At 42.2% G+C, this 15,292-nt stretch overlaps 1 protein-coding gene across 2 annotated transcripts in view; it reads right to left on the bottom strand.

Moving 5' to 3' along the window:
• The window catches only part of LOC110534864 (calpain-5-like), a 78,937-nt gene that overhangs the window by 24,510 nt on the left and 39,135 nt on the right, over positions 1–15,292 (bottom strand). For both annotated transcript variants that reach the window (XM_036989870.2, XM_090186111.1), the window contains one exon: positions 6,892–7,023. In XM_036989870.2, the coding sequence (XP_036845765.2) occupies positions 6,892–7,023 (132 nt within the window). The remainder of the gene's footprint in view (positions 1–6,891; positions 7,024–15,292) is intronic.

Genomic DNA, 15,292 nt, shown 5'->3' with positions numbered 1-15,292 from the left:
GACACAAATACTTTTTACAACAATTGTTTGCAGACGGATTATTTCACTTATAAATCAAAAGAAAATAACCAAGACCTCAGAAAAAAATTGTAGACCTCTACAAGTCTGGTTCATCCTTGGGAGAAATTTACAAACGCCTGAAGGTACCACGTTTATCTGTACAAACAATAGTACGCAAGCATAAACACCATGGGACCACGCAGCCGCCATACCCCTCAGGAAGGAGACGTGTTCTGTCTCCTAGAGATGAACGTACTTTGGTGCGAAAAGTGCAAATCAATCCCAGAACAACAGCAAAGGACCTTGTGAAGACGCTGGAGGAAACAGCTACAAAAGCTATATCTACAGTAAAACGAGTCCTATATCGACATAACCTGAAAGGCCGCTCAGCAAGGAAGAAGCCACTGCCCCAAAACCGCCATAAAAAAAGCCAGACTACGGTTTGCAACTGCGCATGGAGACAAATATCATACTTTTTGGAGAAATGTCCTCTAGTCTAATGAAACAAAAATAGAACTGTTTGGCCATAATGACCATCGTTATGTTTGGAGGAAAATGGGGGAGGCTTGCAAGCCGAAGAACACTATCCCAAGCGTGAAGCACGGGGGTGGCAGCATCCTGTTGTAAGGGTGCTTTGCTGCAGCAGGGACTGGTGCACTTCACAAAATAGATGGCTTCATGTGTAAGGAAAACTATGTGGATATATTGAAGCAACATCTCATTACATCAGTCAGGAAGTTAAAACTTGGTCACAAATGGGTCTTCCAAATGGACAATGATACCAAGCATACTTCCAAAGTTGTGGCAAAATGGCTTAAGGACAACAAAGTCAAGGTATTGGAGTGGCCATCACAAAGCCCTGAAAAAGCATGTGCGAGCAAGGAGGCCTACAAACCTGACTTAGTTACACCAGCTCTGTCAGGGGGAATGGGACAAAATCCACCCAACTTATTGTGGGAAGCTTGTGGAAGGCTACCCGAAACATTTGACCCAAGTTAAACTATTTAAAGGCAATGCTACCAAATACTAATTGAGTGTATGTAAACTTCTGACTCACTGGAAATGTGATGAAATAAATAAAAGCTTAAATAAATCACTATCTTCTATTATTCTGACATTTCACATTCTTAAAATAAAATGGTGATCCTAACTGACAGGGAATGTTTACTTGGATTAAATGTCAGGAATTGTGAAAAACTGAGTTTAAATGTATTTGGCTAAGGTGTATGTAAACTACCCACTTCAACTGTACAATACCAGCCAAACGTTTGGACACACCTACTCATTCCAAGGATTTTCTTTATTTTTACTATTTTCTACATTGTAGAATAATAACAAAGACATCAAAACTATGAAATGACACATATGGAATCATGTAGAACCCCAAAAAGTGTTAATCAAAATTATTTAATATTTGAGATTCTTCAAAGTAGCCACCCTTTGCCTTGATGACAGCTTTGCACACTCTTGGCATTCTCTCCACATTCATGGTAGACACCTGGAATTAATTTCAATTAACAAATGTGCCTTGTTAAAAATGTATTTGTGGAATTTCTTTCCTTCTTAATGTGTTTGAGCCAATGCAAAGGTAGTGGTGGTAAACAGCAGATTGCCCTATTTGGTAAAAGACCAAGTCCATATTATGGCAAGAACATCTCAAATAGGCAAAGAGAAATGACAGTCCACCATTACTTTAAGACATGAAGGTCAGTCAATATGTCATTTGGTTTGCGCTTACTGGGTCTATCATTTGTTTTTCAACAGGACAATGACTCAACACACCTCCATGCTGTGTAAGGGCTATTTGACCAAGAAAGAGAGTGATGGAGTATTGCATCAGATGACCTGGCCTCCACAAGCACCTGACCTCAAACCAATTGAGATGGTTTGGGATGAGTTGGACTGCAGAGTGAAGGAAAAGTAGCCAACAAGTGCTCAGCATATGTGGGAACTCCTTCAAGACTGTTGGAAAAGCATTCCAGATGAAGCTGGTTGAGAGAATGCCAAGAGTTTGCAAAGCTGTCATCAAGGCAACTGTGAAGAATCGTTTAACTTTTTTGGTTACTACATGATTCCATGTGTGTTATTTCATAGTTTTGATGTCTTCACTATTATTCTACAATGTGGAAAATAGTAAAAATAAAGAAAAACCCTTGAATGAGTAGGTGTGTCCAAACTTTTGACTGGAACTGTGCATATTGATCTGTCTCTGTCTAGCCCACCTCTCTCTGCCATTTTCCCCCTTAAAGCTTAAGAGGGCCATTTCACAAAGTCACAAACGCACATGCGCAAACACACACACACACTCTTTTCATTTCCAATATTCACTCCCAATATCTGCTGGGTGGATTGGCTAGCCTGTAAAATAAATAGCCTATTGATCCATCTGTCTCCCTACAGGGTAAGAAATAATGGTGTCATGGCTAACGCTGGCTAATGCAAGTTAATAACCAAATAATTTACCTTATACTGAAGAGCTGCCACAACATGTCATAGTAGGCCTACCTCTGTGACCAAATCAGTCGTCGACCAGACGCCAGAGTCCTAGCACCAGGTTTGCCGATACAACTGACGGTCAGAAAAGACCAATCAAACTGCCATACCGATCGGGGAGCTCATTTAGTCCAGATGGATTTGGCTTGGGAGGACAACAGATACAGTGCATTCGGAAAATATTCAGACACCTTGATTTTTCCCACATTTTGTTACGTTACAGGCTTATCCTAAAATATATCAAGTGGTTTTTCCCCCTCTTCAATCTATATCCCCTAATGACAAAGCAAAAGCTGTTTTTTAGAAATAAAAAACTGAAATATCACATTTACATAAGTATTCAGACACTTTACTCAGTACTTTGTTGAAGTACCTTTGGCAGTGATTGCAGCCTCAAGTCTTCTTGGGTATGACGCTACAAGCTTGGCACACCTGTATTTGGGAAGTTTCTCCAAATCTTGTCTGCAAATCCTCTCAAGCTCTGTCAGGATGGATGGGGAGAGTCGCTGAACAGCTTTTTTCAGGTCTCTCCAGAGATGTTTGACCGGGTTCAAGTCCGGGCTCTGGCTGGGCCAGTCAAGGACATTCAGAGACTTGTCCCGAAGCCACTCCTGCATTGTCTTGGCTGTGTGCTTGGGATCGTTGTCCTGTTGGAAGCTGAACCTTCGCCTAGTCTGAGGTTCTGAGAGATCTGGAGCAGGTTTTCATCAAGGATCTCTCTGTACTTTGCTCCGTTCATCTTTCCCTCGATCCTGACTAGTTTCTCAGTCCCTGTCACTAAAAATCATCCCCACAGCATGATGCTGCCACCACCATGCTTCACTGTAGGGATGGTGCCAGGTTTCCTCCAGATGTGACGCTTGGCATTCAGGCCAAAGAGTTCAATCTTGGATTCATCAGACCAGAGAATATTGTTTCTCATGGTCTGAGAGTCCTTTAGGTGCCTTTTGGCAAACTCCAAGCGGGCTGTCATGTGCCTTTAACTGAGGCCACGCTACCATAAAGGCCTGATTGGTGGGGGGCTGCAGAGATGGTTGTCCTTCTGGTAGGTTCTCCCATCTCCACAGAGGAACTATGGAGCTCTGTCAGAGTGACCATCGTGTTCAGAGTGTCAGAGTGTTTATTTCTTTCCTGTTTGGCCCTGTCCGGGGGTGTTCTCGGATGGGGCCACAGTGTCTCCTGACCCCTCTTGTCTCAGCCTCCAGTATTTATGCTGCAGTAGTTTATGTGTCAGGGGGCTAGGGTCAGTTTGTTATATCTGGAGTACTTCTCCTGTCCTATTCGTTGTCCTGTGTGAATTTAAGTGTGCTTTCTCTAATTCTCTCTTTCTCTCTTTCTTTCTCTCTCTCGGAGGACCTGAGCCCTAGGACCATGCCTCAGGACTACCTGACATGATGACTCCTTGCTGTCCCCAGTCCACCTGGCCGTACTGCTGCTCCAGTTTCAACTGTTCTGCCTTATTATTATTGGACCATGCTGGTCATTTATGAACATTTGAACATCTTGGCCATGTTCTGTTATAATCTCCACCCGGCACAGCCAGAAGAGGACTGGCCACCCCACATAGCCTGGTTCCTCTCTAGGTTTCTTCCTAGGTTTTGGCCTTTCTAGGGAGTTTTTCCTAGCCACCGTGCTTCTACACCTGCATTGCTTGCTGTTTGGGGTTTTAGGCTGGGTTTCTATACAGCTGAGGTACGAAGGGCAATATAAATACATTTGATTTTATTTTATTTGATTCTTGGTCACCTCCCTGACAAAGCCCTTTTTCCCGATTGCTCAGTTTGGCCGGGCAGTCAGTTCTAGAAAGAGTCTTGGTGGTTCCAAACTTCTTCCATTTAAGAATGATGGAGGGCACTATGTTCTTGGGGACCTTAAATGTGGCGAAATTGCAGATTCAGACGGGACTAAAAGTACGGATGAAGTGATTGGTGCTCGTGCACATAATTAAATTACCTTAACTCCCACAGTAAAAATTCCATCCGAATAGGGCTAAGGGCTTAAGTTGTTATTAACACGTAAAAGCCTTCATAATGTCTTATAACAAAGCGTAAGCCCTAGTTGGACAGGATACGTTTTACAAGGGAAGCTCAGGTAATGTAATTATGTCCACGAGCACAAATCACTACATCCATAATTTTTGTCCCAGTCGAATCTTTCATGTCAGTAATTTTTTATTGCCTAATATGTCAGTTGATTAAATGTCTTCAAAGGCTACAGTTCATGGTTGTTATTGATAAGCATTATTATTTTGACATTCTCTGAACTATAGACCATATGGCCTATTACTAAGTTGAAATATCTTCACGCCTTACATATACACTGCTCAAAAAAATAAAGGGAACACTTAAACAACACAATGTAACTCCAAGTCAATCACACTTCTGTGAAATCAAACTGTCCACTTAGGAAGCAACACTGATTGACAATAAATTTCACATGCTGTTGTGCAAATGGAATGGACAACAGGTGGAAATTATAGGCAATTAGCAAGACACCCCCAATAAAGGAGTGGTCTGCAGGTGGTGACTACAGACCACTTCTCAGTTCCTATGCTTCCTGGCTGATGTTTTGGTCACTTTTGAATGCTGGCGGTGCTTTCACTCTAGGGGTAGCATGAGACGGAGTCTACAACCCACACAAGTGGCTCAGGTAGTGCAGCTCATCCAGGATGGCACATCAATGCGAGCTGTGGCAAGAAGGTTTGCTGTGTCTGTCAGCGTAGTGTCCAGAGCATGGAGGCGCTACCAGGAGACAGGCCAGTACATCAGGAGACGTGGAGGAGGCCTTAGGAGGGCAACAACCCAGCAGCAGGACCGCTACCTCTGCCGTTGTGCAAGAAGGAGCAGGAGGAGCACTGCCAGAGCCCTGCAAAATGACCTCCAGCAGGCCACAAATGTGCATGTGTCTGCTCAAACGGTCAGAAACAGACTCCGTGAGGGTGGTATGAGGGCCCGACGTCCACAGGTGGGGGTTGTGCTTACAGCCCAACACCGTGCAGGACATTTTTCATTTGCCAGAGAACACCAAGATTGGCAAATTCGCCACTGGCGCCCTGTGCTCTTCACAGATGAAAGCAGGTTCACACTGAGCACGTGACAGACGTGACAGTCTGGAGACGCTGTGGAGAACGTTCTGCTGCCTGCAACATCCTCCAGCATGACCGGTTTGGTGGTGGGTCAGTTATGGTGTGGGGTGGCATTTCTTTGGGGGGCCACACAGCCCTCCATGTGGTCGCCAGAGGTAGCCTGACTGCCATTAGGTACCGAGATGAGATTCTCCGACCCCTTGTGAGACCATATGCTGGTGCGGTTGGCCCTGTGTTCCTCCTAATGCAAGATAATGCTAGACCTCATGTGGCTGGAGTGTGTCAGCAGTTCCTGCAAGAGGAAGGCATTGATGCTATGGACTGGCCCGCCCGTTCCCCAGACCTGAATCCAATTGAGCACATCTGGGCCATCATGTCTCGCTCCATCCACCAACGCCACGTTACACGACAGACTGTCCAGGAGTTGGCGGATGCTTTAGTCCAGGTCTGGGAGGAGATCCCTCAGGAGACCATCCGCCACCTCATCAGGAGCATGCCCAGGCGTTGTAGGGAGGTCATACAGGCACGTGGAGGCCACACACACTACTGAGCCTCATTTTGACTTGTTTTAAGGACATTACATCAATGTTGGATCAGCCTGTAGTGTGGTTTTCCACTTTAATTTTGAGTGTGACTCCAAATCCAGACCTCCATGGGTTGATAAATTTGATTTCCATTGATAATTTTTGTGTGATTTTGTTGTCAGCACATTCAACTATGTAAAGAAAAAAGTATTTAATAAGAATATTTCATTCATTCAGATCTAGGATGTGTTATGTTAGTGTTCCCTTTATTTTTTTGAGCAGTGTATTTTGAATGACAAAAAAAATAATAACAGGGCAGTTTGGTAAAGCAAATTTTGTCCGAATCTTCCACTGGAAAAACGGACATGCTGGGGTAGTAATTACATAACCGATGTATAGTACTAGTCCTGTGCCAATAGGGCTTTAGAACTGTATTATGGTACACACATCCAGAAGGTGTAGGATATTTAAAAAAATATGTCATGAAAGAATGCTAGATACCCGCACATTCATTATTTTAACACAACCGAGTAGACCAGCAAAGTCTACTATGATACTCTACCTAAACCCCAGTCAGAGACGGCGTTATAAGCTTGGTAGAGTACTCCAACTCTGCTGAGAGTGTTCTAGAGAGGTGTTGATGTGGCCTAATAATGCCTCTGGTAAGATGTGCTTTCCCCTGTTTACCCCTTCTTCACCAGGTAATCTGGCCTAATGGGTACACTCGTACGTGGGTACAGTCATGGCACACACGCACATACACACACAGCCCTCCACGCCCACACGTACTTTGGACCACAGGGACTCTCTGGAGGCCAGGCTGGAGCACGCCGCCACAAACCAGCAGTTTCCCAGCTGGCCCTGGTGCAGGTCGTGCGCACTGATCCCATCCACAAACAGGTGAGGGTCCTCACAGAGCTCCTACACAAAGACAGAAGAGAATGAGAGAGAGGGAAGGAAAGAAGGAAGGAAGGAGGGAGAAATAGAAAGGTTACATGAGGCCTAGGGACCAAAAAATATATGGGTAGAAAGAAAGAAAGAAAGAAAGAAAGAAAGAAAGAAAGAAAGAAAGAAAGAAAGAAAGAAAGAAAGAAAGAAAGAAAGAAAGAAAGAAAGAAAGAAAGAAAGAAAGAAAGAAAGAAAGAAAGAAAGAAAGAAAGAAAGAAAGAAAGAAAGAAAGAAAGAAAGAAAGAAAGAAAGAAAGAAAGAAAGAAAGAAAGAAAGAAAGAAAGAAAGAAAGAAAGAAAGAAAGAAAGAAAGAAAGAAAGAAAGAAAGAAAGAGAGAGAGAACAGATGGGTTTAGTGAGTTGCCAGGCCAGGCATGGCCCGGGACTCTTTAATTACTGCTCCTAATCAATGGGGATTTTAGATGAGGCACGCTCCACTTCTATCCTTTACACACAACATGCCTTTACCGACACAGACAGGAGAGAGAGAGAGTACCATGGATTGAGCGAATTAAGTTGAGAGAGAGACAGACATACAGACAGACAGACAAGGAGGGAAAGAGAGAAAGAGTGAGGGAGGAGAGAGAGAGAGCACCCAGCCCCTGGTCTGGGAGGTGTTGGAGGTCTGGGAGGTGTTGTGGTGATTTATGGGTGAAGCAAGAGGAGGATCTACAGGGTCACGGCTTCATCTGGGCCGTGCTAACCTGAGCCCCACTCGAACAACCTCTTCACCCAGACAGCACTACAACTACCCCACATAGAGCTACAACTACCCCAGCCCTACAACACAGACAGACAGCACTTAAACTAACCCACATAGAGCTACAAAAGACAGAGAAACAGACAGAATTAAAACTAACCCAAGGTGGTTCTGCTTTAGCTGTGATAACAAAAGTTGCATGGTTGAAGAGCATACCGTTAAGCCATACTGGTAACTATTAACTAGCAAATGTCTCTCTTAATGTGGGTCCTGGAGACCCAGCTAATGCAGGAGTGACTGAAGCAGAGAAGACCTGAGTATGGAGATGCAGGCTACTAAGATTCCTTAGAGGATCCCAATAGTGATCTGCAGTCAATAGTGATGGATGGAAGACTGCAGGAATGACGTGGAGCGATATCCCCTATATAGTTCACTACTTTTGAACAGGGTCGTTAGAGCTCTGGTCTGACGTAGTGCACTATATAGGGGGCATAGTACCATTTGGAGTGTGTTATTATCTACCTCTCCCTTTGGGTGGGATGTGTGGTTTCACACCCTCCACGTGTGAGACAAGTGTTATTTTCAGCCAGTGTGTGTGTTGCTCCCCACCAACAGTGTGCGAACCTGCCATCCTGGTGCCATCCTGCTGACGTCCTTCTCCCTCTCTCTCTCTCTCGCATGGGAGTTTATCAAAACTTGACTCGTTTTCAAATTCTTTGTGGATCTGGTAATCTGAGGGAAATATGTGTCTCTCATATGGTCATACATTTGGCAGGAGGTTAGGAAATGCAGCTCAGTTTCCACCTCATTTTGTAGGCAGTGTGCACATAGCCTGTCTTCCCTTGAGAACCAGGTCTGCCTATGGCGGCCTCTCTCAATAACAAGGCTATGCTCATTGAGTCTGTACATAGTCAAAGCTTTCGTTAATTTTTGGTCAGTCAGAGTGGTCCTTTATTCTGCCACTGTGTAGTCTCTATTTAGGGCCAAATATAATTCTAGTTTGCTAGTTTTTTGTTAATTTGTTCCAATGTGCATTATAATTATATTTTGTTTTGTCATGATTTGGTTGGGTCTAATTGTGTTGCTGTCCTGTCCTGTGGGGTCTGTTTTGTGTTTGTGGACCAGCTTGATTAGGGGACTCTTCTCCAGGTTCATTTCTCTGTAGGTGATGGCTTTGGGATGGAAAGGTTGGGAATCACTTCCTTTTAGGTGGTTGTAGAATTTCTGGATTTTGATAATGAGCGGGTATCGGCCTAATTCTGTTCTGCATGCATTATTTGGTGTTTTACGTTGTAGACAGGGGATATTTTAGCAGAATTCTGTATGCAGAGTCTCAATTTGGTGTTTGTCCCATTTTGTGAATTCTTGTTTGTGGAGTGGACCCCAGACCTCACAACCACAAAGCAATGGGTTCTATAATTGATTCAAGTATTTTTAGCCAGATCCAAATTTGGACTCATCAGACCAAAGGACAAATTTCCACCGGTCTAATGTAATTTGGACTCATCAGACCAAAGGACACATTGCCAACGGTCTAATGTCCACTGCTCGTGTTTCTTGGCCCAAGCAATTCTCTTCTTATTGGTGTCCTTTAGTAGTGGTTTCTTTGCCGCAATTTGACCATGAAGGCCTGATTCACACAGTCTCCTCTGAACAACTGATGTTGAGATGTGTCTGTTACTTGAACTCTGTGAAGCATATACAGTATTTCAAATAAAATCACATTTTATTTGTCACATACACATGGTTAGCAGATGTTAATGCGAGTGTAGCGAAATGTGCTTCTAGTTCCGATAATGTAGTAATAACCAACGAGTAATCTAACCTAACAATTCCACAACTACTACCTTATACACACAAGTGTAAAGGGATAAAGAACATGTACATAAAGATATATGAATGAATGATGGAACGGCATAGGCAAGATGCAGTAGATGGTATCGAGTACAGTATATACATAGGAGATGAGTAATGTAGAGTATGTAAACATAAAAGTGGCATAGTTTAAAGTGGCTAGTGACACATGTATTACATAAAGATGGCAAGATGCAGTAGATGGTATCGAGTACAGTATATACATATGAGATGAGTAATGTAGGGTATGTAAACATTATATTAAGTGGCATTGTTTAAAGTGGCTAGTGATACATTTTTTACATCAATTTCCATTATTAAAGTAGCTGGAGTTGAGTCAGTATGCTGGCAGCAGCCACTCAATGTTAGTGGTGGCTGTTTAACAGTCTGATGGCCTTGAGATAGAAGCTGTTTTATGGCCTTCCTGTGACATCGCGTGGTGTAGGTTTCCTGGAGGGCAGGTAGTTTGCCCCCGGTGATGCATTGTGCAGACCTCACTACCCTGTGGAGAGCCTTACGGTTGTGGGCGGAGCAGTTGCCGTACCAGGCGGTGGGTGATACAGTCCGACAGGATGCTCTCGATTGTGCATCTGTAAAGGTTTGTGAGTGCTTTTGGTGAAAAGCCGAATTTCTTCAGCCTCCTGAGGTAGAAGAGGCGCTAATGCGCCTTCTTCACAAAGCTGTCTGGGTGGGTGGACAAATTAAGTTAGTCCATGATGTGTACGCCGAGGAACTTAAAACTTACTACCCTCTCCACTACTATCCCGTCGATGTGGATAGGGGGGTGCTCCCTCTGCTGTTTCCTGAAGTCCACAATCATATCCTTTGTTTTGTTGACGTTGAGTGTGAGGTTATTTTCCTGACACCACACTCCGAGGGCCCTCACCTCCTCCCTGTAGGCCGTCTCGTTGTTGTTGGTAATCAAGCCTACCACTGTAGTGTCGTCCGCAAAGTTGCAATCTGAGGTGCAGTTAACTCTAATGAATTTATACTTGAAATGTTCCATATTGACTGACCTTCATGCCTTAAAGTAATGATGGACTGTCATTTCTCTTTGCTTATTTGAGCTGTTCTTGCCATAATATGAACTTGGTATCTTACCAAATAGGGCTATAGTCTGTATACCACCCTTACTTTGTCACAACAAAACTGATTTGCTCAAACTCATTAAAAAGGAAAGAAATTCCACAAAGTAACCTTTAACACGGCACACCTGTTAATTAATTATCTCAACTAGCTTCGTCATAAAGCTAGTTGAGATAATGCCAAGAGTGTGCAAAACTGTCATCAAGGCAAAGGGTGGCTACTTGGAAGAATATCTAATACAAAATATATTTGTACAGTGCCTTGCGAAAGTATTCGGCCCCCTTGAACTTTGCGACCTTTTGCCACATTTCAGGCTTCAAACATAAAGATATAAAACTGTATTTTTTTGTGAAGAATCAACAATAAGTGGGACACAATCATGAAGTGGAACGACATTTATTGGATATTTCAAACTTTTTTAACAAATCAAAAACTGAAAAATTGGGCGTGCAAAATTATTCAGCCCCCTTAAGTTAATACTTTGTAGCGCCACCTTTTGCTGTGATTACAGCTGTAAGTCGCTTGGGGTATGTCTCTATCAGTTTTGCACATCGAGAGACTGACATTTTTTCCCATTCCTCCTTGCAAAACAGCTCGAGCTCAGTGAGGCTGGATGGAGAGCATTTGTGAACAGCAGTTTTCAGTTCTTTCCACATATTCTCGATTGGATTCAGGTCTGGACTTTGACTTGGCCATTCTAACACCTGGATATGTTTATTTTTGAACCATTCCATTGTAGATTTTGCTTTATGTTTTGGATCATTGTCTTGTTGGAAGACAAATCTCCGTCCCAGTCTCAGGTCTTTTGCACACTCCATCAGGTTTTCTTCCAGAATGGTCCTGTATTTGGCTCCATCCATCTTCCCATCAATTTTAACCATCTTCCCTGTCCCTACTGAAGAAAAGCAGGCCCAAACCATGATGCTGCCACCACCATGTTTGACAGTGGGGATGGTGTGTTCAGCTGTGTTGCTTTTACGCCAAACATAACGTTTTGCATTGTTGCCAAAAAGTTCAATTTTGGTTTCATCTGACCAGAGCACCTTCTTCCACATGTTTGGTGTGTCTCCCAGGTGGCTTGTGGCAAACTTTAAACAACACTTTTTATGGATATCTTTAAGAAATGGCTTTCTTCTTGCCACTCTTCCATAAAGGCCAGATTTGTGCAATATACGACTGATTGTTGTCCTATGGACAGAGTCTCCCACCTCAGCTGTATTTATCATCATTAGTCATTTCGGTCAACATTGGATCATTCAGAGATCCTCACTGAACTTCTGGAGAGAGTTTGCTGCACTGAAAGTAAAGGGGCTGAATAATTTTGCATGCCCAATTTTTCAGTTTTTGATTTGTTAAAAAAGTTTGAAATATCCAATAAATGTTGTTCCACTTCATGATTGTGTCCCACTTGTTGTTGATTCTTCACAAAAAAATACAGTTTTATATCTTTATGTTTGAAGCCTGAAATGTGGCAAAAGGTCGCAAAGTTCAAGGGGGCCGAATACTTTCGCAAGGCACTGTATTTGTTTAACCCTTTTTTGGTTACTACATGATTCCATATGTGTTATTTCATCATTATGATGTCTTCACTATTATTCTACAATGTAGAAAATAGTAAAAATATAGAAAAACCCTGGAATGAGTAGGTGTGTCCAAACTGTTGACTGGTACTGTATGTATAGTTTGTTGTGTGCTCTAGGGCAACAGTGTCTAGATGGAATTTGTATTTGTGGTCCTGGCAACTGGACCTTTTTTGGAACATCATATTTTTTTTGTCTCCTGAGGTCCACTGTCAGGGCCCAGGTCTAACATAATCTGTGCTGTAGGCCCTCCTTGGTTGGGGACAGAAGCACCAGATCATCAGCCAACAGTAGACATTTGACTTCAGAGTCTAGTAGGGTGAGGCCGGGTACTGCAGACTGTTTTAGTGTCCTCGCTAATTCGATTATATATATATATATATATATATATATATATATATATATATATATATATATATATATATATATATATATATATATACACACACACACACACACATGTTGAAGTGGGTGGGGCTCAAGCTGCATCCCTGTCTCACTCCACGGCCCTGAGGAAAGAAATGTGTTTTTCTCCAATTTTAACCACACACTAGTTGTTTGTGTACATGGATTTTATAATGTCATATGTTTTTCCCCCAACACTGCTTTCCATCAATTTGTGTAGCAAACCCTCGTGCCAAATTGAGTCAAAAGCTTTTTTGAAATCAACATAGCATGAGAAGACTTTGCCTTTGTCAATTAGGGTGCGCAGGGTGAATACGTGGTCTGTCGTATGGTAAATTTGGCATTTGCACAGTACATTGTTTTCATTGAGGAAATGTACAAGTCTGCTGTTAATGATAATGCAGAGGATTTTCCCAAGATTGCTGTTGACGCATATTCCACGATAGTTATTGGGGTGAATATGTCTCTACTTTTGTGGATTGGGGTGTTCAGTCCGTGGTCCAAATATTGCAGAAGATGCCAGAGCTGAGGATGATGTTAAAAAGTTTAAGTATAGCCAATTGGAATGTGTATATTTTATCATTTAATTTCGGATACCATCAACACTACAGGCCTTTTTGGGTTAGAAGGTTTGTATTTTGTCCTGTAGTTCATTCAATGTAATTAGAGAATCCAGTGGGTTCTGATAGTGTTTAATAGTTGATTCTAAGATTTGTATTTGATCATGTATATATGTTTATGCTATTTGTTCTTTGTTATAGAGCCAAAAAGATTGGAAAAGTGGTTTATCCATACATCTCCATTTTGGATAGGTAACTCTTCGTGTTGTTTGTTTAGAGTGTTCCAATTTTCAGAAGTGGTTAGATTCTATGGATTCTTCAATTATATTGAGCTGACTTCTGACGTGCTGTTCCTTCTTTTTCCGTAGTGTATTTCTGTATTGTTTTAGGGATTCACCATAGTGAATAGTAGGTTCAGATTTTCTGGATCACTATGTTTTTGGTTGGATAGGTTTCTTAATTTCTTTCTTCGGTTTTGCATTCTTCATCAAATCATTTGTCATTGTTGTTCATTTTCTTAGGTTGTCTGCTTGAATTTTTAAAATTTGATATGGAAGATGAGAGGTCAAATATACTGTTTAGGTTTTCTACTGTCTAGTTTACACCTTCACTATTACAGTGAAATATTTTGTCCAGGAAGTTGTCCAAAAGGGATTACTTTCCTTCCATCTATAGCATTTCTTAATATTATGTAATTCCTTTGGCTTTGATGCCTCATGATTGAGTATTGCTCTGTTCAAGTAGACTGATGTTGCTGTGATCTGATAAGGGTTTCAGTGGGCTGACTGTGAACACTCTGAGAGACTCTGTGTTGAGGTCAGTGATAAAGTAATCTACAGTACTACTGCCAAGGGATGACCTGTAAGTGTACCTACCTTAAAGAGTCCCCTCGAAGCCTACCATTGAGTACAGACCTAGCGAGTGACAGAGAGCTTCAGGAGTTGTGACCCGTTTCTGTTGGTTGTTTTGTCATAGTTGTGTCTAGGGGGGCATATTTGGGAGGGGATGCTGTTAGGTTCCCTCATGTGCTAAGTGTCAGGTTCTTGACCTAAATGCCAGAACTGGACAACACAGACTAGGACATGTCCCTGGGCCTGGAAATTGTTTCTCTCCCGCTCTAGGATGGAGAAGCTGTCATCGTTAAAGTATAGGAATTCTATTGCATGGATATAGGTAGCATACATGAGGACATTTTTCTCTGTTGAGATAATTTCCTTATACATTTCTAGACAGATGTAAAATGTTCCTGTTTTGACTAAATGAATAGAGTGAGTTAGATCTGCTCTATACCAAATGAGCCTACTCCCTGAGTCTCTTCACACCTGGTAGTTTGGTGGATGGGACTGCCAGCTCTCTGTAACCTAGAGGGAAAGCAGTGGGTCTGTCTCCTCAATACCATGTTTCTTGTAGGATGACAATGTCTGTATTTCCAATTTATTGATGAAGTCTGGGTTCCTGCTCATTAGGCCAAAGGTAGATTACCTCCGACCATGTATAAATGTATAAAATACACCCCCCCTCCAGGGAGGTCACCGTCTCACTGCCCCAACTGGAGGAAAAGACTACAATTTCCACACCATAGACAGTCCACCACCATAAACAGTCGTGTCTGCCAATGACAGAAATGTCTATAACAATGTGCTGGCAATGTATCTTAAACATAGTAATATTGTAATAATATTAAATAATAATAATAACAATAATAATAATATTAATAATATTTTACTGAAAATTCTTCTGTAATATGAAAGTCTATTGGTCTTCTTATCCACACACCTCATTGCCTGCCGGCCAACATGCTTGTAGTATGCTTGCGAATCGTCATTTCAATACAAATATAATTTACACTGGTGATGGCCTGAGGCCGAAATGTTGTGTTTTGTTTTCATCTTTAATTTATGCACTTTCTTTCATTATGCAATATTCTTTGGGCACTATGATCAATAAACATTTTGCATTCAAGCCTCAGTTTTGGATCTATTTATATTGACAGTGTGCGGGTCTCTATTTTGTCCAATCCAACTGTACTGAAATGGGTTTAGATAAGAGGTCGTAAAT

Source organism: Oncorhynchus mykiss, chromosome 10, assembly GCF_057628025.1.
Source record: "Oncorhynchus mykiss isolate SJ-2025 chromosome 10, ASM5762802v1, whole genome shotgun sequence".
Taxonomy (NCBI): domain Eukaryota; kingdom Metazoa; phylum Chordata; class Actinopteri; order Salmoniformes; family Salmonidae; genus Oncorhynchus; species Oncorhynchus mykiss.
Note: the sequence above shows the minus strand (reverse complement) of the source record. Positions and strands in the feature narration are given on the sequence as shown.